Source organism: Callorhinchus milii, unplaced genomic scaffold, assembly GCF_018977255.1.
Source record: "Callorhinchus milii isolate IMCB2004 unplaced genomic scaffold, IMCB_Cmil_1.0 Scaffold22, whole genome shotgun sequence".
Classification (NCBI taxonomy): domain Eukaryota; kingdom Metazoa; phylum Chordata; class Chondrichthyes; order Chimaeriformes; family Callorhinchidae; genus Callorhinchus; species Callorhinchus milii.
The window spans coordinates 1,713,916-1,740,526 of NW_024704763.1; the positions used below are offsets into that span (position 1 = coordinate 1,713,916).

General features: G+C 50.7%; 1 protein-coding gene across 8 annotated transcripts; it reads right to left on the reverse strand.

The window, feature by feature from the left end:
• Window positions 1-7,305: 7,305 nt before the first annotated feature.
• On the reverse strand, window positions 7,306-26,035 carry LOC103191120 (TLE family member 3, transcriptional corepressor). 8 transcript variants are annotated; one of them, XM_042342928.1, is made up of 21 exons: window positions 25,981-26,035; window positions 25,390-25,487; window positions 24,849-24,912; window positions 23,560-23,604; window positions 20,329-20,391; window positions 19,837-19,941; window positions 16,724-16,753; window positions 15,029-15,233; window positions 14,516-14,532; window positions 12,437-12,553; window positions 12,125-12,175; window positions 11,731-11,883; window positions 11,233-11,365; window positions 10,615-10,790; window positions 10,397-10,473; window positions 9,466-9,715; window positions 8,859-9,106; window positions 8,242-8,389; window positions 7,883-8,033; window positions 7,642-7,718; window positions 7,306-7,499 (listed from the first exon to the last, which is right to left on the reverse strand). In XM_042342928.1, the coding sequence occupies exons 1-21, from the start codon at window positions 26,002-26,004 to the stop codon at window positions 7,392-7,394; spliced, it is 2,340 nt and encodes a 779-aa protein (XP_042198862.1). In that variant the 5' UTR covers window positions 26,005-26,035; the 3' UTR covers window positions 7,306-7,391. The 8 variants fall into 8 exon arrangements, with proteins under 8 accessions (XP_042198862.1, XP_042198864.1, XP_042198868.1 ...); XM_042342930.1 differs by having other exon boundaries at window positions 19,837-19,932; window positions 25,981-26,030; XM_042342934.1 differs by having other exon boundaries at window positions 16,724-16,750; window positions 19,867-19,941; window positions 25,981-26,030.
• Window positions 26,036-26,611: the final 576 nt, after the last annotated feature.

Here is a 26,611-nt window from a genome sequence, read left to right on the forward strand (position 1 = left end):
ACTATTCAACAACGTGCATTTATAGAGTGCCCTTATTCAGGGGAACGTCCTGATTTGGGTTCAATAAACTCAGCTGTTTGCAAAGTAATTGGAATCATAGCTACAGAGAGATTTGCTATCTGATGTCCGTCACCTCTCATCGCAATTGGATTTAGCTCAAGGCACAAAGCTTTGACAGCTCCTGACATGCCCACACCTGAGAGTCTGGTCGATGGTTAGACGTTGACCCCATTAGTTGCTTTGAGTTGGGGGTGGGGGGGGAAGGGTAAAAGAAGTGAAAGAGGGCGATAACACAGATATAATTAACTTTAAAAGATAATCCTTGCATTTGCTTCTGTGCCTCATCATCGAGATGTCTCAAAGTGCTTCACAGGATATACTGTAAAGTGTAGTGACTATTCTGTGAGTGAAACGCAGCAGCACAGATTAAAATAAAAGACCACCTGAAAGCAAACGACAAACATAACACTCGTCTCCCGTATATATATTTACATAAAATAGGATTGAGGATGAGAATCCTGAAATTGATCCTGACGTCTTTAGTCTCTCCAATCTAGTTAATTCCTCTCCAGCCTCGGTACACAAGCTCATGTGTGAAGAGGGCTTTTGTGCCATGTTTCGTATGAAAGCAAAAAAAAAACTTTATGTGGGATTTACAGCCTCTCTGATCCCCTGTGTAATTAACACTCGCTCACAGCACAGTTCCCAAGGCCCATACCACACAACTGCCAGCATCAGATTAGACAGAGCAAAGTCCCTCCTCACAGCCTCATCAAAGCCTTCCTTATCGAACCAAACCACCTCAGCCGCTCTCACAATTGCCACTAATGTTTGGGGAAGAGGAAAGCAAGAGAGTCAGAGAGTGAGAGAAACAGAGAGAGAAAGGGAGTGTTCTGGCCAACAATCCCCCAAATAAAATTGGTCACTCACTGACTCGATGGCTGTTTGTGGGACATTGCTGTACGCAATTGTGCTGCCTACAAATAGTCTTTCCATAGCAAAAAGGGCTTTGAGACGTCTTTCTGATGTGATAAGGTGCTATATCTGAAGCAAATATTATTTATTCAAGACTGTGTGGGAGACTGAGCTGGGACAGATGGAGCAAGGGGAGGTGGCTGAAGGTGTTGTCAAAGAGCCAAAGGCTTAAGGAGAGGAAGAGACGGACTCTAGGAGGCGGGAGCGGAGGGGGCGGGTGAGAATCATCCTTTCAATCCGAGGAGATTATAGGAATTACTTTGATTATTCCAGATCAGACAGATCACTCTGGCTCTCTCTCTCTCTCTGTATTGGCCACCACTAACAACAAGATTTCATTTATAGAGCGCCTTTCACGTCGGGAGGACGTCCCAAGGCGCTGGACAGTTGGGTCAGGACCCGAGCAAGGGGGGAAATGGTCAGGGGGAGGGAAGGGAGGGAGCGAGGGGGTAGAGAGTCGAGCGGGGAGGTGAAGGGGGAGGGGAGCCTCCGTGTAGCCTGTGCAGATTAAACAAACAAGGGAGAACAAGCGAACTGTGTGAGAACGAACAAGGACCCGCTTCAGACAAGGGTGTAATCGGGGGAGCCGACAAGACCCAGAGAGAGAGAGAGAGAGAGAAACCTCAGGCCTTTGTTTCTGGCCTGAATAGTCCCCAAATATCCCTTTAAATCACAACGCTTGGTTTAAGAAGTACGCTGAACCCATCCCTTTGCCCTTTGAGATGTTAATAAGCATTTTTATAATATAAAATCTTCTTTTATGCGTGTGGTAAATTTGGCACATCACGCTGGGCCCGGCTAAATTAATACAGAGGGTTCCTTGGCATTAATGGCACAGATTTCTCTTTTGTTTACCGTCTCCCGTCCCAGGCCCCAGGTTTGTTTTCTTTTTCTCTCTCTCTCCCCCCCACCCCCCCTTCACTCTTATTCTCTCTTCCCCCTCGGTATAAAGAGGTGGCAGATGGTCTCCATTGACCTCTCTCTCTTAAAGAGGTTGAGTCAAAGACCCTCACCCGCCCCCCCCACTCTCCCCCCCACCCACTTTTCCTTCTGCTGAAAAGAGGTTCGTTTGTACAGAGGCCTCATTAAAGAGGCTAAACCACCAATTAATTCCCCCCTTTGTTCACATTAAACGACCGATTCCTAAATGTTTCAGGGCTCACAATGGGGAATGTTGTCGGGCGTTCCGAGGGGAGGGAGGATGGGGGGGCGGTGACACTGTGGTTGTGGCTAAGGCTGAGCCAGGGGCGTAGGTCGCGATCCGCCGCCCCCGATGGAATCTTCCGGGCGATTTGACCAATTCCCAGAGGGACACACAGAGCTTTGGGGTGGGGGGGAGATTGTCAGCCCAGGAGAGAGACTCATCTCTTTTTGAGTACCGTCGCGGGATCTTTAACGTTCGTCCATTTAAACGGGAGTTTGGTTTGACGTCCCGTCGTAAGAATGGCACCTCCGACAGAGTCCGCCTTAGACTGTGGGCCTCCAGGGAGGAGAGAAATCGAGAAGGCGGGAAAAACTGACAAATCACGGAGGGAAAATGATACCAAAACATCGGACGGTTAAACTCATTTAATCTTTGGAAACTCTCAATTAAATTTTCAAGCAGTAATCGCTCTCAGGTATCTATGCTGCTATTTATATACCTGGTGATTAGATTACTGCCTGTATTTACCCAGGCTGATCAGTTGATCTACATATAAACCGTTCAACCTCACAATTATATTAGTCCCTATATCACCTGCTCGGTTTCCATTGTCCTATAAATACACTGTATAAACCGACAGAAATCCCTCGATTAGACTGTGTAGTCAACACTGACTGACATGTTCCCCATTAACAGGATATTGAGACACTCAGCCACTCACGCTCTCGCCTCTGGGTCTCAAGATTGTGGGTTCGAGCCCCACCATTGGAGTCTTTGAGCTCACAGTCCAGGCTGACTGCAGTACAGTACCGACCGGGCTGTGAGGGAAGCATTGCAATGTCGGAGGTGCCGTCCTTTGAATTAGGTGTCTATGCCCCGTTTACCCGGACACTGAAGCTCCCATGGTGGGCCGTCACTGTGCGCAAATTGGCTGCCGTGTTCAACTGCAAAATGCCCAGTCACTACACTTTACAGTGTAATCGGAGTTCGCGACGAGAGCGCGGTACCAACAGCACGGACTATCATGTGAAGGAGATGACAGTAGCTGCCGTCATCATATCCTCCCAGTTGTCGTCTCTCCAGTGGGTCAGTGACTGGAAGTTAAAGAGAAGCTTTAATGATCTGTGTAAATATGCCCAGTAACAGCTCCTTCTGTTTATTTCACTGAGCACCACTTCAAATCGGCTAAGCTTAATTAAAGACAATTAACAACTCATTGTTATAACAGTGCCTCGTCTTTCAGAGAGGAATGTCAGAGGCTGATTCTCGTTCACTCATGTTTCTTTGGGGGGGGGGGGAAGAAGCCCAGTCAATGATTATTCCCTCATTTCACATTTAGTGTGCTTGCTAACATCTGGAGCTCCCGGCCTCAATCCCTGACAGAGAATCCTCCCACTCAGCTCCCGTTAACCCTGCAAACCAAAGTCCTATCGGGTAGGGTGATCCGAGCTGGGTAAGCAGTGGGAAAACTTGCCAGACAGTGCTCTCAAGTTATGCATTTTTCAGCTGTTTAGACTCCAGCAGTTACCCCCAACGCACATTCTGGGGTCCCCAAGCCTTGGCTCTTGCCAACCTATGCCTAATATTCTCTGGAATTAGGCAAGTAGCATATGTCCCTCCAGGGAGAGAGAAAGAGCACATTCCATCCTAACAATCTGTTTCTGGGATTTCCACATGTAGAGGGGAAGACATGGAATTCTCAGCTGATTTGGATCATCTTAAGCAACGGTGATGGGTTTCCACAAATACAACAACAACAACAAGATTCCATTTATAAAGCGCCTTTCACGTCAGGAGGACGTCCCAAATGTCAGATACCCGGCTGACCAAAAAAATCCGTCCACCTCACCACCGCTCCCTTCTCTTCATCTACCTTGTAACCAACACAATTAGGTTGACAGAATCTTTCAGGTCAGGAGTTTGAGGGAGGGTCAGGTTGTTAACGAGGTTTCCCAGCAAAGTGACCTGTTGCAGTGCCAATGGCACCATCCCTTCCTCAGGCGAGGATGAAAACAGAGGGAAATAACTAAACCAAACAAATACTCGAGAGAGAAAATGTCAGCTCACCTGTCAAGGAGCCCCATTGTGTAGGATAAAGCTTCCATCCACAGCAACACCCTGGAGTCTCTTTGACTTGACCTGGAAGTGCTTTATATTAGGCCCTGGGACAGGCCAGTGAGTTTCTAGTTATAAATCCTTAACAACTTATAAATCCTTAACAACCCAGGTGCGGGGGAGTTGAGACAACTGCTGGAGTCTAACCAGCTAAACCCACATAGCCTGCCATTGTGAGCACTGTCTGGCAAGCTTTCCCATTGCTTATCCGGCCAGGACCACCCTACTTGTTCGGGCTTTGGCTTGCAGGGATAACAGGAGCTGAGTGGGAGAATTTCCCCCAAATTAATTCAGGTAAATGTATTTTGAGGACACCTTAAATTGGGGAAGAACTCTGGCTGGTGAAGGAGAGACGGATGTCAATGGATTTGGTGTGTAAGAGGGTGATTGGTTGAGACAACGTTTATCTGTGTAGCTGGTAATTACTGTGCGAGACAGCTAATTAAACAGAATTAGTTGCATTAGCGGCAGGGTGTCAAGCTTGTGTTCTCTCTGAGTAAACACGTTCAAACAGATTTGACAGCAGATAAACAGCACTGACAATCTCACGCTCACAAATCCCATCTTTCACAACGCCAGCATGAGCTGGGAACATTTAATATAACATTATTTATAGCCTTGCCTCCCCTCCTTTCTCCCCCACCACCAACACCAACACCCCCAAACCGCTCGAATCACTCCGCCACACGGTAAATCTGGGAAGCGCTTTCAGATAATAACAATTATTATGGAGGGAGTCCTGTAGCTCAGTGGTTAGAGCACTCGCTTTGCAAGTGAGAGATCTGAGTTCAATTCCAGGCAGAGGGTGAAACCTTGGGCAAGTTTCCTTACTCCACACAGAGCCTAATAATAATCCCTCCAAAACCAAAAACAATAATAAATTGGTCATTTTCAATCTATAACTGTTTGTGGGACATTGCTGTGCGCAATTGGCTGCCGCGTTCGCCCACAAATATACAGTCAATTCACTTTACAGTGTTCTGTGAAGCGCTTTGGGACGTCCTCCCGACGTGAAAAGCGCTATATCAAATGCAAGGATTAATTAAAACAATAAACCTTGTATTTGATATCATGTCGTCGAGATGTCTCAAAGTGCTTCACAGGATGTATTGTAAAGTGGAGTGACTCTACTTTGTGGGCGAAACGTGGCAGCCAATTGCGCACAGCAGTGTCCCACAAACGGTTATGGATTAAACGATTTTTTTTGTGGGGATTATTACCCCCAAAAAGCAATCTGCCAATCAACTAACAACCGGGTTCCTACTTACTGCGAGATAAACAGAGACGTGTGGAGTAACGAAACTTGCCTGAGGTTTTGCCCTGCCCGGGGATCGAGCCTGGGTCCTCAGGCTTGTGAGGCGAGCTCACTAACCACTACGTTACGGGACTGACTCCACACATCCAGATATCCAGACGCCGCGATAAGGCGTTGTATGAAATATTAAATTATTATTATAATAACAAGTCTCCAAACCACCGCGTGGAAACGTGTGCGTTTAGTTTTTCTTAAAAAGCTTTATTGAATTATTAACTGTACATTTTTTGAATCACAAAGTTGCTACATATCAGGTCTCCGTGACCCCCCCCCCCAGCCCCCGAGACATAAAATCTCTCTCCCTCTCTGACTCCCAGTCATTGCTACCCCCCCCCCCAAAAAAAACACCTCTCCCCCACCGCCCCAAGTGGTTTGTGTGTATCCCGAGCCTCAGCCTCTGTACATTAATTTCAACTCAAGATTTTTTTTGCATTTTAAATATATTAAAAAAATGTTCGATTAAAAACTTTTTGAGTATTATTTACACTCAAAATTGGCAAGTCCTTCACCAAACTTTTGTGGGGATGGAGGGGGAGGGGGGGGCAAAGGGGGAGAAAAGTTACAATAATCACCTCAGGAGGGGTGGGGAGGGGGGGAAAAAAATTAACTTTCCTTAAAGAAAAATCACAGTGTGGATTTTACTCTTTAAATCCCGGGAGTAACGTTTCACTCACACGGCACACGGCTCCGCTATGGAAGTCATTGAGGAGAAGTGTGTGGTGTGAAGATGTAAAGGTTTGAGAGGAGAAAGGCAAGGATTCTGCTCCCCGTTTTGCAGTCTCTCTCTCTCCTCTCACCCCCCACCCACACTCTCTCTCTCTCTCTCTCCCCCTCCCTCCCACTCCAAGCCCAAGAGATTTGTACTTAATGGAGACCAAGAGCGTGTCTCCCTTTCTCGCTCTACTCAAGAGTTGGCTGTGACTATTCAGTTGGTTATCAGGTTGGGGATGAGATGGTCCCCCTCCCGTCCTGGGCCCCCCCACCATTCCGGATCCTCCCTCTCGTGAGGCTCAGAGATGATTGACTGCCAGTCAAATCAATATTGTTTGTTGGCGGGTTGGAGGGGAGTGGGGGGGAAGTAAAACTGCCCGTTTGGCTTCCGGAATCGGAACGTATGTACACAGAAAGGACCGGAATGTTCTACACAATGCACGGGAACCGTAGAAACATCCAGAACAGCTCAGATTCTCCGCTCCGGGCCTATTTGGGAGGATCGGAAGCCGTGTTCTCCTGGGCTCAGCGGCCAACACTCTCCCAAATCCACGTGTTCTTCCCGGCACATTTCCTGAGCACAGCCGGTGGCGGGGAACAGCATGAGTCCTGCACAATCCTCACCAGCGATACATCCAGAGATCCAACCACCAACTCCGTAAGCACCCGGGGGCGGGGGGGGGGGAGGGCAGGGGTTGAACAGCCATCGTCTCCATCCCAAACGCAAAAGCACCTTTTCTTCACGGATCTAACACACAGCACAGTCCTTTTATAATGGGGGGGGCAGAGAATTGTCAGGTAAGAAGCAGGCCGGCCTTCAATTTTAAGCCTCGAAGTTCATGGGTGGGGGGGGGGGGGTTAAAAAAAAGCACTTAAATATCCCCAGATCAGCTCAGCGATGCCATCTCTTTACAGCCACAAAGAGACTGGAGTCTGTGAGACTCGGAAGGTCCTTCGCACCAGCCTTGTTTCCACGAGGGGAGGGGTGGGGGGGGTTGGGGTCTCCGCTGGCCGTATTCAACGTGCGGTTCCTCCTCCTGTTCCCCCTCCCGCCCACAGGCAGGTCGGGCGAGCCCTGAACTCCGGAGTCCCAGACCCTCGGACCCCCGTCACTGGGTGGGTAAGTTGCGCTCAGTAGATCACCTCGTACACCGTGGCTTTCTTATCACCCGAACCCGTCACAATGTACTTGTCGTCAGCCGAGATGTCACAGCTTAGAACAGAGGAGGACTCCTTCGACTGTGGGGGGGAGAGAAGAGAGAGAGAGATTCAGGGTAGTCCAACTCAGGTTTAATACTAATCCTTGTGTTTGATATCGCGCCTTATTAGGGGCTCGAGACGTCTCAAAGGCCTCGACAGGAAAACGTCTCTCATCTCTCACCTGAAATATACTCGCACCGTATGGCGTCCTCCAAGCATTCAGCAGGTTATCTTTGCCGGTGCTAACAAACCACTTGCCTAAAGACAGCAGACAGATCGGGCGTTAGAAACATCAGCAGCCCCTGTTGCTCCTCTGCCCCCCCACCCCCTACATTCTCTGCTGGTCTCTGCCACCCTGCTAAAGTCTCGCCCCCCACTCCCCAGTCTCCCCCCCCCCGCCCACCTCATGGCTCACCACTCACCGCAGTAGGCGAATTTGAGTGACAGCACACAGCTCTCGTGCAGGTGAAGCTGGTACTTGTCGGGCTTGGTGTGGTGCAGCACCTCCACATTACTGCTCTCCATCCCTACAGCCAGCCACTCGCCCGTGGGGCAGTAACCCAGAGAGAAGATCTGTGTGGGCACAGGGCAGGGGTCAGCGAGCGCACACACACACACAGCACCCACCCCCCTCCACGCATACAGAGAGGCCACACACATACAGGCTCCTCGCACACTCACACATACATACACAGCCTCCCCTACACACACACACACCCCTGCAAATGCACAGACATGTACAGCCCCAACCGCCACTCCCTCCACAGACCCCGGCCCCCACCTGTGAGGTGAAGTCGTGCTGTTGCAGCTGACGTCCCTCCCTGAGGTCCCAGGACCTCACAGTGTTGTCCAGGCCGCCCGTCCACAGCTTTGTGCCGTCGTGTGAGATGTCTATGCAGCTGGCGCCATCTGTGTGGCCTTGGAATTGCCTGGTTCACAACAACAACAACAAATGACATTTGTATTCCAGAGAAAGAGTCCATTCACAAGATGGCCGGACGCTAACGTTTTGTCCCCTGGCAGCACGGACACGACTGGAGATGGTCCTCAGGCCAGTGAGGTTTTGAGCCCCAGCAATGAGGCTCCAATGTGCCTCAGCTGCTTCATATTGGGCCCGTTATTCCACTCTCCCTCACACGCACACCCACCCACACACTCACCCACCCACACGCTCACCCACCCACACGCTCACCCACCCACACGCTCACCCACCCACACGCTCACCCACCCACACGCTCATCCACCCACACGACTGGGCACAATTGGCTGGAAACTTGCCCAACGTTTCGCCTTGTAATACGATGTGTATTTATACGATTTATGAAGATCAGACGACAGTGAGTTTTACTGTACAGCGCCAGACTCTCGCCCCCCATCCCCCCCCCCCAGACCCCTCACCTGACGAGCGTCTGGTTGTGCAGGTCCCACACTGCGATGTTGCCGTCACTACAGCAGGAGAAGCAGACCTTGGCGTCGGGGCTGATGGCCAGCGCGTAGCAGGCGGGAGCCGAGGAGGTCAGCTCAGCCTTGATCCTGGGCGTGGGCGAGGCCAGGTCCCAGATAGTGAGCGTGCTGGCCTCCCCCCCCACAATCAGGGTCCGGCCGTCAGGCAGCAGCTTACAGGATCGAATGTAGTTATCCCGGTTCTGAGAGAGAGACACACAAGAGACACAGACCCTGCTGTTATTTCAAGGCAGGTATTCCGTGGTTTCAATAATAACCCCTCGCAATTGACATAATTGACCCAGCGCCTCATCACGTCTTCGAGACGTCTCAAGGTGCTTCACAAAATATACTGTAAAGTGTAGTGACTGTCTTCTGTGGGCGAAACCCGGCAGCCAATTGCGCCCACCAGCGTCCCCACAAACAGTGGTGGATTTTTTTAAGGGATTATTTATTTTCCTCCGGGAAAGCAACTCCCCCCACCCACCCACCCCCCCAATCTACTAACAACTGAGTTCCTACTTCCTGCTGGACACGATCTGTAGGACAAGGTTCTGCTCACCAGACAATCCAACTGAGAGACGGGGCTCTTGCTGCCGGGCTGGCTGATGTCCCAGATCTTGACGCAACCTTTGCCGCCGGTGTAGACGTGCCGGGTAGGATTGCTGATGGTCACCGCGCACACCACCTCCCCGTGGCTCAGGGTGTTGATCTGCCGGGCGTGACGTGGGATCCCGGGCCCAATCAGCGCGTCCGGAGGGAACGGCACCGGCTGCATTTGACCGTCCGCGCTGACGTGGAAGGAATAGGCCCTGGGGAGACAGCATGTCAGGAGAGGGGCCCATCAGGGAATTTGACTTAACGATGATAATAATAAAAAAATAATAATAGCATTTAATATCCCATCCCTGAGATGGCTCAAAGCTCTTCAGAGGATATTGTAAAGGGATTTGACTCTTATAATAATAATAATCCTTGCATTTGATACAGCGCTTTTCACGTCGGGAGGACGTCCCAAAGCGCTTCACAGAACACACTGTAAAGTGAATTGACTGTATATTTGTGGGCGAACGCGGCAGCCAATTGCGCACAGCAATGTCCCACAAAGTGTCGTAGATTGAAAATGACCAATTTATTATTGTTTTTGGTTTTGGAGGGATTATTATTAGGCTCTGTGTGGAGTAAGGAAACTTGCCCAAGGTTTCGCCCTCTGCCTGGGATTGAACTCAGGTCTCTCACTTGCAAAGCGAGTGCTCTAACCACTGAGCTACAGGACTCTTATACAGTAAAACTCATATATATCTGATTGTATAACTTCACTGTCCTCCACTCGGCCTTATCAGCTAGTAAACAAAGTCAAGGCCATGCAGTTCTCCCTCAATGCCCGTTTACAGCATTTAACATCCTCACTGACCCCCTCCATCAACCCCCTCCCACCCACCACATCCCCCCTCCCCGACTGTATTGAAATTCTGAATCAAAAGGCGACTTACGGTTTTCCTCCTGGGATGGAAGCCAGACTTGATGGCAGCCCTGAAGCTCTCATGTGAGAGTGGGGGTCAAAGCTGACCTGTGGGGAGAGGGCAGAGGAGGGAGTGGGGGCGGGAGAGAGGTGGGGGGTGTGGGTCAGTGAAGTCACACAGTGCGGACGTGGGAAATAATTTCCGGTAACGCAACTGAGCAGTGAAAGTGGGTAAGATTGTCTACGTACAGCTCCGAAGCTCACCATGGGGGCTCGGTAGGCCGCGGCACTCATCTGGGGGGAGAGGCTGTGGAGCCCAGGGTAGCCCCCAGGGCTGGTCAGTGCCCCGTTCATCTCGTGGTGGGACATCATGGCGAACGGTGCGTAGGAGCCGGCGATGGAGATGGGCGTCCGCAGGGCGGGGGCTGGGGATCAAACGCAGCACAACATTCAGCATCAGGTGGGGAGGGGGGAGTGAGAGAAACCGGAGGGAACTCGCGCTCTCTCTCTCTGCTACAATATTGAATCATTTCACACACACACGATTTGCTCTTTCTGCCCCCGACAATTTTTTGGTCTGAGATCCCAACCCTACCCCCACCCCACATGTTATTCTCCGTCCAGTGTCCAACCGAACTGACCGATATGACCTCCACCCCCTGCCCACACTCACCAAAAGAAGCAGTCATTAACAACAAGCACTGGCGCTGGGAGAGGTGTGTGTGTACACATATAGCGTGTTAGTGTGTGCGCGTGTGTATATAGGCCTGTGTGTGTGTATATATATATATAGGCCTGTGTGTGTATATGTGTGTGTATATGGGGTTGTGCGTGTGTGTATCTGTGTGTATGTATGAGTGTATGTACCTAAGGACTCCATGCCGGGAGGCTTGCCTGGGATGGGCCTGAGGCCTGGTGTGGAGCTGGTGCCGGGGGTGGGTGCCTCGTTCCGGGGGGTGGGCGTGTTGGACTTCAGGCCGGGCGTCGATGACTTGTCGTTCTGAGGGGGAAGAGGATGGTGATTAGTGCCCAGTAACTGTCCCCGAAGCCGGGATATCCCACCCCCCACCCCTCACCCCACCCCCAGCCTCAGGCCCCGGACAGCAGGATTGTAAGATTGTACAGAAAAACATACATTATTAACAACCGGAGCATCGCTGTGCGTGGAGTAAGGAATCTCGCCCAACGTTTCCCTCTGCCCGGGGGATCGAACCCACGTCTCTGGCTTGCGAGGCGAGGGCTCTAACCACTGAGCTGCAGGACTCCCCAATGGAATGGAGCTGCTGTACCTACAAGTTGGGGGGAGGGGGTGGAGCAGTGGTGTGTGTGTGGGTGGGGGGGGGGGGGAGTTTGCGCTGTACCTACGTGACCGAGGTCTTTAGTTTTGGAGGACGGGGTGCTGCTGGAGGAGGCGACTGAGGCGGGGCTGTTGGGAGCATCTTTCTTCATCCCCCGGGGCTTGTCCACCCCGTTCTCCCGGGGGGAGTGTGCCGGGCTGATCCGAGGAGTGGCCGGGTCCTGCCGGCAAAACACAACAACACGGTCACCGTCTGGTCCACACCCCCCACCCCGACAAGGCAGACGACTGACACGACAGACACAGGCCACCCGGCACAGCAGTCACTGACTGGCACAGCCCAGTCACCACCGCACAGAGACCGAGTCACACACAATCACACACGCGTCTCACACGTCTCGTCGGCCAGCCGCACACGCACGAGCACGCAAGCGCGCGCAGAGGGAGGAGGCAGGCCTTTACCTCGTTTGAAACGTCCACAACCAAGTCATCACTCTTGTCTCCATCACTGTCCTAGAGAGGAGAGCAGCACTAGTTACACCCACGTCAGTCTGATCAGCATCAGATCCTCCCACCACCGCACCCACCCCCGCGACCCACCCCCGCCCCCCATCAGTAGTTTTTGCCCTCGACCTGGAAGCCACGATCTGGGGGTTTGAAGCCACAACTTTATGACCCAGAGGCAAAGCGAGTGAGTGAGTGAGTGAGTGCCAGGCTGGTATGAGGGGCTGGACTGGGGGTGGGGGGTGGGGGGCGGAGGGGGAAGAGACTTACGTATCTGCTCATGTTTTCCTTCTCCTCCACCTTGCGTTTCTTGGCCTCCATGTAGTCCGCGGAGCCCCGGCTCCTGTCTCCAGGCCTCAGGCTGTCTGACGGAGACACGGAGTTATTCTGCGAAAAACAAGAGGAGCGGATGAGAGGGCCGGGCAGAGCGATGGCTGTACAACACCAGGGGTGGGGGGAGGGGGAGATCTGAGAGCAGCACCGTGTGTGTGTGTGTGTGTGTGTGTGTGGGGAGATTAAACAGCGAGCTCGTACATGAACCAATTTGCAGAATAATAATAATAATAATAATCCTTGCATTTGATATAACGTCATCGCGACATCTCAAAACGCTTCACAGAATATACCGTAAAGTGACCCCACCCCACCCACCCCCACCACACACACACACACACACACACACACACACACACACAGATACAGATACAAACCACGAGGCCGGATGTATAAATCAGGGGAATGTCTTAAGCGGCGACTGAGAACAAAGGAGAGCCGGGATGCTACAGGGCTGACGGGGATTAGCCGTGATTTAACAACCCCTTTCTGTACAGTTCCTGAACGGGGTGTGCGTGGGGGGGGGGGGGGGGTGGAGGGCGGTTAGCAAGAAGGGTGTGTGTGGGAAGAGAATGAGGACAGATCTGTGCACATAACATTCCCACATTTGCAACCCCCGCCCACACCCCCCACCCCCTCCAAAAAAGCCTTGTTAAAGAGGCGGGTTAGGCAGGGATTAAAAGATCTGTTTTGAATCGAATCGACAGCCACTTAAGACTACAAGTGTTGCATCAAAGCTCAACCGCTCCGAACAGATGCACAGTCATTGAACTCCTTCACAAAGGGCGGAGAGGAGAGGAGAGCGTGCGGGCGGGGGGGGGGGGGGGAGAGAGAGAGACGAAAGCATCAAAACAAGGAGGATTGCAGCCACCTATTCAGATGCTCCCAGAGAAACCTCTCAGCGACTCAGCTGCACAAAGGGGAGAGAAAAGGGACTTGGCTGGAAACCACAACACGAGGCTGGGCCCGACTTAACAACAACAACAACACATTACGTTCACACGGTGCCTTTCACGATATTCGCTAATCAGCCGCCTTCCTCCATTAAACACCAACCCATTGATTTCTAAACCTCTGTGGCGTGGGGGACGGGGGACGGGGGACGGGGAGGGGAGAAAAGAGAGAGAGAGAAAAAAAGGTTCTTGCAAAAACTGAGCAGGGTAAAGGCCTGAAAAGAAGCCATGCTTCCTCCCACCCACCGATCACTCCCCCCCCGACCTCTCAGAATTAAAGAGGGGGCAGGGGAGGAGGGTGCGTATAGCCCGAGCCGGGCTGGGGGCCAGTTGCGAGCTCTGAGGCAGAGGAAGGCCAGTGAGGGGCGAGGGAGATGAACAGGAGAAGCCAGGCGGAAGCGAGAGATTCTGTAAGAGTTAAACATCAGCTCGTCACACGAACAAGACTCGAACAAGCCCCCAACGCCCCTCGTCAGCCTGACCCTGGTTAACAGAACAGTCCCGATCAACGATAAAATGGCTTCTTAATCACCAGGGGATTTTTATTCCTTCAACCCTGAGTGCACACATTCATCGCACTCGCTCACTCGAAACACAAACGCACAGCAGGAACTCCAGGCCATCACAAAGCTTCCCGTCGATCTCATACTCCTCTCACAGCCAGAGAGACAGGCAGAGCACAGCCTGGCATAGCCCAGGGCCACTTAGCACAGTCCAGCAGGGTGTGCATCACATCTATACCCCCACTTACACACACACACACACACACATATACAACACATCCACTACACATACCCCCCCACACCCCACGGCTCCCTAAACAAGGAGCAGGAACAGAATGTTCCCCTCTAAGAGAAAATGTCTCCTCTCCAGCTCCAAGTGCATGTGTGTGCATTTGCCTGTACACATACATATGAGTGTTTGTGCACATGCATTTGTACGTGTGCATGAGAGCGTGTATGTGGCGTGTGTGAGAGTGCGCGTGCACGGCTTTGCATACGCTCAAGTGTGTGAGCGTGTGACGGGGCGGGCGGGTGGGTGTGTGCGCGTTATTGTGACTCACCACACTGGAGTCCCGGTCTGTGGGGAGGACATCACAACAGCCCAGTGAGGAGGGTGTCGGGTTATCATGGTAACAGCAATCGAGTTGCGAGGAGGTGGGTGGGGTGGGGGGGGGGTAGAGAATGAGTCCAGATAATAGTAAAATGGTTAGTAAAAGAAACAAAAACTTTTGACGTTAACCCCCTCCCCCAGACACCGGCTGCTCAAAGCAACTTGTACACTTGTACAGACAGGAATTCATTCCAGATCAGCAAATCCCAATTTTATCCCAAAGTAAATATTGCACAATCTTCGGCTGAATATTACCAACAACCCCCCCCTCACCCACCCACCCACCCCACCCCAAGAATAACTAGCCCCGTCAGGGGAGCTCCGTCATTAAGTCTATAGCAGGTCCCACCTTCCATCCGGTCCCTCACCCCTACACTGACCCCTCAACCTCCCCCCCATCACCCCAAACCAACCCGACACCTCATCCCCCCAAAAACCCTCATCCCCCACCCTGACCGCTCACCTCGATGATCCAGCTCATGGTGGTTCTTCTCGTCCTTGACTGACAGATGGCCTTGGCTGCCCAGTGCCCCGGACAGGGCGAGCAGACCCGAGGCTCCCCCCACCACGGATGGGATGCCCTGGGGGGCCAGGCCTGAGGTGTGGGGGGGAAGCTGGACAGGCGGAGCGTGGGCGTGGGACAGGTGCTGGGCTTGTAGCTGCTGCTGCTGTGAGGAAACCAAGAGCAGAGGGACGTTGGTGGGAAAACAACCGGCAAGGAGGAGGAAGAGGAAGATGGAGAGAGGAGCAAGATGGAGGGAGGAAGAGGAAGGCAGAGGAGGGCGACAGCAGCAAAATATACAAAGGGAAGAGAGAGAGAGAGAGATAGAGAGAGAGGGAAAGATCCCATGAGTAACATTTTTTAAATCAGATTTTTTTTAAAAAAAGGAAAAATGTCGCAAAAATAAAACATTGGAACATAGGAAGTGGAGGAGGCCATTCAGCCCTCGAGCCTGTTCCACCATTCTATGAGATCATGGCTGACCTGTACCTCAACTCCAAAAACAACCTTGAAAAAGCATCCAGGGTCCCGTTTAGGGCGGAGGGGAGGGGGAGGGAGAGAGAGCGTGTGTGTGGGGCTGAGGGGGGAGTGGGAGCGTGTGTGTGTGTGTGTGTGGGGGTTGGTGGACGGGGGGAGAAAAAAACAGTGGCAGGAGGTTCATTAAAGGTGTAAGTCACAGACAGTCAAGTCGAGCCTGAACTGATTCAAGAGAGAGAACAGTCACCAAGTTATGGCCTTCACCCCCTCACCCACTCCATTACGGGTTTGTGCCAGGCTTAACGACCATCAAGCCCTCACCACAATGAGCCAGAGACCACCCTCCCTGCCAAAAATGAGCGAGGGAGAAGGGAGAGAGAGAGTTCCAGAGGTTAGGAGCGTTGCCAATCAACTATCAACCGGGTTCCTACTCACTGCTGAGTAAACAGAGGCGTGTGGGGTAAGGAAGAGAATCTGTACTGTAATTGGGGTTGGGGTTGTCTATTGAGATGCTAATCGCTTGGGTGGTTCAGGCAATGGTGGTGTGTGTGTGTGTGTGTGGGGGAGGCAAAGGAGGTCAAGGCCCTAAAAACAAGAGGTTATTAAGGTTCCTTGCCGTGCCCCAAACCAATTCCCTTCTGTCTGCACCGAACCAGTTTGACCGGCACATCTGGTTAACCCCTCCCTCCTCCCAAACTAACGGTTGACGTCCGCTCACAATATGCCCTGAGCTGCTCTGGGACAAAATAGGGGGAAAAAAATAGCGAAATGCCTCGGAAGCAAAGCTTGGGGTCAGCGCTGGGGATCATCCAACGAGGCCAGGGGTAAACGAGAGAGAGAGAGAGAGAGAGAGAGGGGGGGGGGTCCTGTGCTAATGTCAATCAAACTGCGATAGCTAGCAGGAGAGGAGTGGGACGTGGGACACTGCCTCTTTAAGAAGCTCAGCGGCCGGGGTTGCTGATGTGGGGGTTATTTCACGGCGGCCTGAGGGGGTGAAGCGGCATTGCTGGCGGGCATGCACGGCTGCCCTGCAGACACAGTCGCTCAGTCAGTCACACGGTCAGCATGCGCGCAGCGGAGAGAGAGAGAGAGAGGGAGAGAGAGAGAGAGAGAGAGAGAAAGGGGGGGGGGGGGGGTGGGGGGAGAAAAAAAAAGAGATTTCAGGAGCGACGGACTAACCATGAAAGGTGGGTAGATAATGTGGTGCTGCTGGGAAATTAAACAAAAACATTTTCAGAGGTTATCGGTTAAAGTAACCCCCTCCCCATTCACCCTGACCCCACACACACCTCTCACCCTGACCCACACACACACACACTGACCTCCATACCACACGCACACTCACACGCACCTCTCTCACAGACCTCACTCACACACCCCATTTACCCCGACCTCAATATACACACACACACGCTTATACACACCCTCCCTCTCCATCACCCCGACCTACACATGTCATACACGCACAGACCTCCATACCACACACATATGCACCTCTCTCACACACTGACGTCACACACACTCCCCATTCACCCTGAGCTCAATAGTACCCACACACACACACCCTAACCACACACACCTTAACTTCACACACCGTCTCCCCATTCATCCTGACCTCCACGTCACTGACACACCCTGACCTCCTCACACACAAACCCTCACCATTCATACCGACCTGACCCACAGGCAAGTTTCCTTACTCCACACAGAGCCTAATAATAATCCTCCAAAACCCAAAACAATAATAAATTGGTCATTTTCAATCCACGACTGTTTGTGGGACATTGCTGTGCGCAATTGGCTGCCGCGTTCGCCCACAAATATACAGTCAATTCACTTTACAGTGTGTTCTGTGAAGCGCTTTGGGACGTCCTCCCGACGTGAAAAGCGCTATATCAAATGCAAGGATTATTATTATTATACACACACCCGCACCACACATCCCAACTCCTCTCTCTCTCAAACACACCAAATACACCCTGACCTCACACACACACACACACCTCTCACACACACACACACCTCCTAACCTCCATACGACACACACACAACGCAAAAGCAAAAAATTCTTACTTTTACAAACATCAAATAATTTGTTTAAAGAAGTTTCAGTGTTCCTCGAACCCATTTTTTAAAAAAAAAAACACAACACATTTTACATCGACTCGAAATGGCGAGGAATTTGGATCGACATCAGTTGAGGGCTGTCAGCAACTAACCTCCACCCCCCACCCCCCCAATTCCATCTACTCCCATTCCTTTCCCCCTTACCCCCACTCAAACCATAACCTTTGCACGAGGCTACAGTACCACAAGGGGGTGGTAAAGTCTCTACTGCATTCCCCCCCCCACCCCACACCCCCTACGAGCACAATACTGACTGTGATGCAATGTGTTGGCTCCATGTGACATGCAGAAGACATGACTGCCCTGACTGAGCACATGATGTGGCTATTTACTTAGACTGAAGAATGCAGCGATAATTCACCATTGCACTGCCCTGCGTCAGCCAACATCTGATTCACAGGAGACTGGGGTTTATTTTGGTATCTGATTGCCCGGGAGGAAGGGAGGGAGGGAGGGAGGCAGAGATGGACCAGAGAAAGAGAGAGGAAAGAAAACAGAGAGAGACAGAGATTAAAAAAATAATAAAAAAAGGAGAGAACGAGAAAATGAGAGAATGGGAAAGGGAGAGAGAGAGAGAGAGAGAGAAAAGGAAATCGGAGTCTGCGCTCACGAGTCGGGGGATGAGGGGCCGTGGACTTCCTGGGAAGCTTAGTGACCGTCATGTTGCCATCATTCCTCGCCCCCGGAACGCCGGCTCTTTGCTGCCCAAAAGTTTAGTCGTGGAAAGGGCGGACTGACCACAACAACTGCCCAGGCCTCCCCCCACACAGCAGCGCAGAGCTTAGCAGGGCACAGAGCTCAAGAGCTGTGGGGAAAATGGCGGGTAGACAGGCGGGCGGTGGGTTAAATCAACTTGACGCACCCATTGCACAACTACAGACTGTTTAGTCAGCCTGAGGCTATGGGGTGAGTCAGGTCAGCACAGTCAGCCGGCTGCAGAACTACTCCAACCACCCACAACTGAGATCACAGGCTCTCTCTTCAGGCTGTTTCCACCCCACACCCCACCAAAGTGTCTGGTGATCAGATCACAACCCAAACAAGTTATCTTATAAATAAATAAATAAGTGGCAGCCAATTGCGCACAGCAGCGTCCCACAAACAATGGTGGATTGAGTGAGTGACCAAATTATTATTAGATTTTTTAAAAGATATTTTTCATTTGGAGGAATTATTACCCCCAGAAAGCGATCCGCCAATTGTGTGTGCGTGTGTCGAATCGAACCCGGGTCCTCTCGCTTGCGAGGCGCGTGCGCTAACCGCTACTAAACAGCAGCAAACGCCTGAATGCCTGTGAGCTTCAATGACATGTCAGCAGTTGGATTCAGTTTGATCGGAGGAAGCAATTACCCTAAAACGGGGGTCACAGGCTCTGTTCATTTGCCTTAATTGAATTGCAATATCTCCCTCCAGCTGCCGTGACCTGCCTCTGAGCCTCTCTTGGACTGCTTTAAAGGGGAGGCTAATCTGACCGCAACTTTTTATAGTCTCTCGCGCCACTTCCCATTACCACCGAAAACGAAAACCTTTAAAAGCTTTAAAATGAGAATCCTGGGGATCAGAGGGTAGAGATTGCCTTCCTCACTGCAGCTGGCGAAGGGGAGAGACTTCACGGTTTAGTTGACAAATAATAATAATCCTTGCATTTGATCCAGCGCCTGATCACGTTTCAAGACGTCTCAAAGCGCTTCACAGGATACACTGTAAAGGGAATTGACTGCGTGTTTTGTGGGTGAAAATTGGACAAAACGCTGGTTTGAGCCATTCATTGAATTCCTTTTAGTCCAATATTCTCCTCCGCTATCATTTGACAGCCCCAACAGATGGTCACCTTCAATCCCGGCACTGGCTACAGTGATCGCACCCCTCAAATGTATATCAATCCATCCATCCAACTCGATCAATCAATCAATCAACCAATCAATCAATCAATCTATCTACGGTAAAAACACGTGGCCGGTCGGGACCAATCGCTCAGTCAGTCGCTGAAAGGAGGCAATTCCCCGGCCAGGCTTGGGAAGGTGGGGGGTGGGAACTCTGGTCTCGGCAAACTGGTGAACCTGAGGGAGGGGATGTTTGTGGTTTGAGGCCATCGTCCTTTCCCAGACTGACTGCACGATTGCCCACGAATGGCGGTGTGAAGAGGAAGAAGAGGGTATACACACGGTGAGAGGCAGATTGGGAACTCCACGTACCCCGATGATCGCGTTCAACTCCGTCATCGTCACCTGCTTGGCACGTTCAACTGCCTGGGCTACCTGCTGCTGGTGCTGAGGGAGAGGGGGAGCGAGAGTGGGGGTAGGGAGGGGGGAGACAGACACAAAGAGAGAGAGAAAGCGAGAGAAAAAAAAGGCAGAGAGGGAGAGAGAAAAAAAAACACAAATCAGAAACCAGAAAAATACTGAAAGACAGACACCGTGCAGGTGAGATATTGAGGTTCAATGTCGTTGTCTCCGAAGCCCACTATTTCCAATTGCTCTTCCCTCCCTTCACTCCCGCCCCCCCCCCAAAAATCACTACGTGAAAGGCGCTGGTATTTGTTAACCAATGTTATTTTTTGTAGACCTCGGCAAGGCCGAGATAAGAACAAGCCGACAGAGAGCAACCCCAGCCAACCCAGGACCCAACCATCAACCACAGCAACAAAGGAAACTTACCTCTTGTGAAAGAAAGGGCATGATCTGTGCCAAGATGGTGTTGAGTCTTTTAGCAATCTCAGTCTGTGTATGTGGGGAGAGAGGGAGAAAGAAAAAAGAAAGCAAATTTCGTCAATTTTAACGTCTGGTCCAGCCGTCGTTGAGACTTCTCAAAGAGCTTCACAGAATATATTGCAAAGTGGAGTGACTGTGTATTTCGTGGGCGAAAGGCAGCAGCCAATTACACACAGCAGCGTCCCACAGACAGTCGTGGATTGAGGGGCCCAATAATTTTTTATTTTTTTTTGGAAGGGATTATTACCCCCGGAAATTAATCCACGGAGAGAGAGAGAGAGAGAGAGAGAGAGAGGAAAAAAGCGAGGACGGAGAAATGAAAAGAGAGAGAAAGAAAGAGGAGAGAGAGAAGAGAGAGAAAGAGGAGAGAGAGAGTAAGCATTTGCAAGGATGAGCCCTGGTTTATGTCTCTCTCTCTCTCTCTCTCCTGTCTGGCTGTGTGAGATCGGCCACACCAGGGGTTTAAAGTGCTCCACTTGGAAAAGTCAAAATACTGCGCGGCTTTTATTGATGGCTGTGAACTCGCCCTGGTACAGGCAGGAGATTCACTGAGGGCCTCAAGCCTTCAGGAAGGAAGCCTCGTTGCAATGTTTAGGCCAGAGAGGAGTGTGTATACACTGCGCTCGCCTCATCACTGTCAGTACTCCAGGAAAAGCACTCGCGCTCAACAAGATTCCTCCAACAGTGCATCGAGGAGGTCACCTACAGTCACTTGCACCTTAACAGCAGAACTCTTGAGCAGCACTTTTCTGGGCGCTGTAGCAAACGTATTGTGTTCGTTAGTAATAATAATTATTACAAAAGTGTGGAATGTTGCTATGCGCAGATTGGCAGCTGTATTCGCCTGCAAAACACACAGTCACTACACCCACCAGCAATCATACATTCATTCCGATTGATATAATTAATTCGACAATTCCCAATTTGCAGTGCATTCTGTGAAGCGCTTCGAGACGTCTCAACGACGTGATAAGGCGCTGCATCAAATGTAAAGATAATTATTAAGGAGCCTCTCAATTCAGACATCGTTGCCCATTTCCCCCCTCCCTCCCTGGTCAGCCACATGTCAGCACAGGTCAGCAGCTCTGCACTGCCCACACCCGGGCAAACCAAGCTCTTATCTCCCAGCGTTACACAGCGAGTGGCCAGACAAGCCCCAACTCCCAATCCCAGCCCCAGGTCACTGGCAGCAACATAAACACATCATTAGCAACAGGAGACCAAAAATTATCTGGTTCTATCTTAGTAACTTCATTCCTCCCTTTGAGACAACTATGTGCCCTTCCTCTGGGCACTCCCTGCCTCCCCCACCCACCGTACAATCAGCGCATTCCAGCCCCCACACCAGAGAAAACACCACCTCTGGCCCTTTTTGAGACATGCAACAAATCATTGCGACCTTTTTAACACAGCGTGAATCAGAAGCCCTTATTCATAGAGCTTTTAATTATTAATTATGTTCGTTTATTATTTCTTAATGAGCGCCCGGCTATTATAGGAGATGTCTTTCATTGCGATTGTGGAAGTTTTGGCCACTGAGTTGATATGTGAGAATGCTGACATGGCGTGTAGTTTGAGCATCTCATATTGACGTACGAGTAAGGACTTATAGTTTCACAAGTGTGCGCACACACACATACACACACACTCTCTCTCTCTCTCTCTCTCTCTCTCGGGTGGGTGAGGGAGTGACCCAATCCACGACTGTTTGTGGAACAAACAATTTTTTTTTTTGACAGATTACCCCCGTAATGCGATCCGTCAATCATCTAACAACCGGGTTCCTACTTACTGCTTGGTAAACAGAGGTGTGTGTGTGTGTGTGTGTGGAGTGAGGAAACTTGCTTAAGATTTTGCCCTGCCCGGGAATCGAAGCCAGGTCCTCTCGCTCGCGAGGCGAGTGCTGTAACCGCTGAGCTACGAGTACTCTCATTTTAATTCTCCCCGAGTGCAAATTAGCTGCAGTTACAAGCTTTGATCTCTCAGCCCGGCTCCTGCCCAATGCCCTCTGTGGACTGAAAGCTTCTCTCACCACATTGTGAGACAATCCCGGCCAACATCATTCAGCAGAGCTCAGACAGATTCTAAACCAAGGCGTGGACACCAAAGTCCACGGATATCCCCCCCCACTCCACTCGCCTGGATAGCATTACTGTAAGCCCTACCTTACAAAGAGTGAGCGTTGCGAGTAAGATCAGGCTGGTGTTTTAGGCACCTTCTCAGCATTAAAGTATAAACCCCATCTGTACCAGACTGTACCACTCGCCAACACCGATGGACACAGATTGTAGTCTGTCGCTGCACTGGCTCACATAACTGACCCAACATTCAATACTCTCCCGTCCCCCCACCCCATCTAATCCGCAAGAACAATTTATGCAGCTTCAAGAAAATAAAAACTCAATAAAGATTAGATCCATATCAAATCGCAGCCTCTCAAAGAGCGAAGGCCTTAAAGATTAAGGCCTTTGTTCTCTGAGAGAGCACAAAATACAGTCACTCCATTTTGCAATAGATTCCGCGAAGCGCTTTGAGACATCTCGACGACGTGACAAGGCGCTGTATCAAATACAGGGAATGTTATTATTGTTCCTGTCCCATTCGTGGATTCGCTCTTCAAAGAAAATCACCTGTGGGTTTTTTTTTTAAAGAGCCGTCTCAAAGCGCGTCGCAGGATTCACTGTAAAGTGTAGTGACTGTTTATTTTACAGCTGAACTCAGTGTCACGTTATTAAAGCTTCACTGCACATCGAATTATGAACGTACAACTCTGCGCAGTTATTCCGGAACCGGAGACGGATAAGTGTTTGGATTGTGCGTTGGTGGGGGTGGGGGTGAGGGAGGGGGTGGGGGTGGGGGTGAGGGAGGGGTACGCAGCTGGAAGGAGCCCGGAGACCAGACGTTGAGCGAGTCAGGGGTGGGTTACAGCGCCAAATAGTGGTCAATTGATGAACTGCACCCACATAAATCTTGCCCACATCTGCTTAATCCGTGAAATTACAACTCGGGTTATTTTTGTTTGCAAAAGAAATGACAAAGTTTGCTGTTACAGCTATCCTTTCATTCCCCCCCCCCACCCCCCCCCCCCCCCTCGTCCCCCATCCCCACTCCTTCCCTTTTCCAAAACACGATTGACAATGTGGATTTTTTTTCTTGGGTGGGGGGGTGCAAACTCACCTGTTTGTGCATTTCGATGTTCAGCCCATATGACATCTCGTAATACTGGGAAGAAAGGAAGGAGCAGAGAAAGAGCGAGAGAGAGAGAGAGAGGGAAATAAAGACAAGGATTATAAAATGTCGCTACATACAGTACACTTATTTTTTTTAAAAAAAAGCCTATCCTGTAACCCATGTGTCTCCCTTTAATATCCTCAAAAAAAACTACACAAAAGATTATAAAAAGAGCAAAAAAAAAACATCTCACTACATTTACTCTATTTTGCAGGAATTACAACAAAGCATCTTTTTAAAAAAAATACTCTTAACATAAACCATATGGTTTCCCCTTTACCCTCCTCTCCCCATCCCTCGTCTCCCCCCTCTCTCTGTCCATGGCCCTTTAATTTGTTCAAGCTAATTTGTTTTACGGTTCAAAGGAGGAACTCTGGCTTTTGTCTGTTGCCAGTGCCCGCCATTGGGTTTACATTCCCAGCAAAGAGACTTGTGCACACGGAAGCTATCATCGCTACCACCACAGACCACACGTGTGTAACCTGTTTACTCAAATCCTGCTCTCATTATTAATCCAAACATTGGCTCTCATCCATAAACACGGAAGAGAGAGAGAGAGAGAGAGAGCACGAGAGAGAGAGAGAGAGAGAGAGAGAGAGAGGAGAGAGAGAGAGAAATCACACACACAAGAAAAATTACAACACATATTTGGCAAGTGATTAACCACTAACCACTTTCGCTCGAACTCAACTCCCAGAAATTAACACTGCTTTTACATTAAACTTGGCTCTCCCCCCATTCCCCCCAACACACTCCTTTAAAACCGAAACAGCGAAAGCAAGTTTCAGGAACTAAAAACTGCAACTCCGCTAATCTAACCCCCACAAAATCGTTAAAGAGCCTATAATATTCATGAGCTGGACTTTAAACACAGTCACTCCACTTTACAATATATTCCGTGAAGAGCTTTTGAGAGGTCTGAAGGATGTGATAAGGCGCTTTATCGAATGCAAGGATTTATTATTATTATTTAAAAGTTATCACTTTCTGCCATCACTTTCACAGTGCCTTGGGACATCCTCCCGACTTCTTGTAGGTCCCCTGTCCTGTCCTGTCCTGTCTACATCAACACATTTTAAATGAGGTGCAATGTAACCACCTGGCTCAGACCCTGAAAAAAAGTAGAGATTAATCTCAATACATCTCTCTTCCTCCCCCCCCCCCCGCCACCCTCCCACCCATCCTCCCTTTCTTATTATCTGACTTTAACCCACACACAAACCACACACGCTTACCATGACATAGTGCCTCTGCATCTCTGTTTTCTCGTTAGCAAGTTTATCGCACTCCATCTTTAAGCTGTGTGTAAGAGAGAGTGTGTCAAATTCAGACTGTGTGTGTGTATATACACACACTGTGCGTGCATGTGTATATACATACAGTATGAGTGTGCTTGTGTGGTTGCATGTTGTAATCATATTAACCAAACTAACCAGGAACTGACCCAACATCCATCACAACAAGGAGAGGAGCTGTTTTTTTTCTCTAAAAATGGTGAGTTTGCACAAATATATAATACACTAATTATTTTTGTTGCGTATTAAAAACACCACAAGCCGTCACGTGAGGTTACGGGTGAGGGAGGAAGTGTTTTATTTTATTCAAATCTGATCGCCATAGTGACTTTATTCAGTGATGTGTGAAAAGAGAGCGACACACACACACACACACACTTTCCACCTCGCTCTTTTTTTTACACACACACACACACGCACTCACAACACAAGAAAGAAACTTTTAAGACAGAAATAGGCGTTAAGAGCCACACGCCCCCACCTGTGATACTGGGCCTGCAGAAACTGAAATTCCTCTTTGATTCTGTCGCAAGACTCGGCCACGGTGAATTTGAACGGCTGAGCGGGCTGGTGAGGCGCCTGAGTTATTTGGACAAGAGAGAGAGAGAGAGAGAAAAAAAAGAGATTAAAAAAAAGAGAGAGAAACAACGCCACAACTAAAACACGCGAGGAACCGGCTTTCACACCCACCCACACCCTCAACACACGCCCACCCGCCCACTTATTAAAACTTCACCCACCCAAATCGATCCCTCCAATTCGAATTGGATGCAGCACCTTTTTTGACACACCACCACCACCACAACAACAACGACAACGACGACGACGACTTGCATTTATATGACGTCCCAGAGCGCTTTGACCCGTACAACACAATACATGCGAACGCGCGCGCGCACACAGGAGAAGAACACGCGCAAACGCACACGCAACACGCGCGAAAAACACATCCACACGCGCGAAAAACATACATACACACACACAGACACACGAAAAACATACGACACACACATAGGAACTCCAGTCGCTCAAAGTTCTTAAGTCAAACCAGTCTGTAAGACAACTAACTTACCGGGTGTCTCCCTTGAGGATACATCTTTTGGGCAGTGTATCTGGGGAGGGGGGGGGGGGGAGGGGGGGGGTCAGAGCAAGAAAGAAGTGGGGGGGAGAGGGGGGAGAGGGGGGACACAAGGAGCTCAGTCCTGATCCTTGGAAACACAATCAATGGGTCTTGAGCCCTCGTCAGAAAAAATAAAACGCTGTGAGTGAGGATCCACGGGAGGGGGGGGAGGAGGAGGGGGGAGAGAGAGGGGGGAGAGGGAGAGAGAGGGAGTGTGAGAGGGGCAGAGAGAGGGGGGAGAGGGGCAGAGAGGGGAGAGGGGAGAGAGAGGGGGAGAGGGGAGAGAGAGGGGGAGAGGGGAGAGAGAGGGGGAGAGAGGGGGAGAGGGGCAGAGAGAGGGGAGAGGGGAGAGAGAGGGGGAGAGAGAGGGGGGCGAGGGGCAGAGAGAGGGGGGAGAGGGGCAGAGAGAGGGGGGAGAGGGGCAGAGAGAGGGGCAGAGAGAGGGGCAGAGAGGGGGGGGAGAGCAGGAACCACTCCCAGTGTTGTGGGGGAAGAACAAAGCGATGAGCCCTCTCTGGGCTGAGAAGCACTAAGTCCCTTTGTGCTGTAGAGGGAGAGCCACGACACCGCTCCTCATAGCCCC

Excerpts from the sequence above, each read along its gene's own strand:
- LOC103191120 (XM_042342928.1), bottom strand. The coding sequence starts at position 26,004 with ATGTATCCTCAAGGGAGACACCCG. Across the intron at positions 24,913-25,389 it reads CTGCAGGCCCAGTATCACAG|CTTAAAGATGGAGTGCGATA; the intron begins GTGGGGGCGTGT and ends TCTTACACACAG. Across the intron at positions 11,884-12,124 it reads TTGTGGACGTTTCAAACGAG|GACCCGGCCACTCCTCGGAT; the intron begins GTAAAGGCCTGC and ends TTTTGCCGGCAG.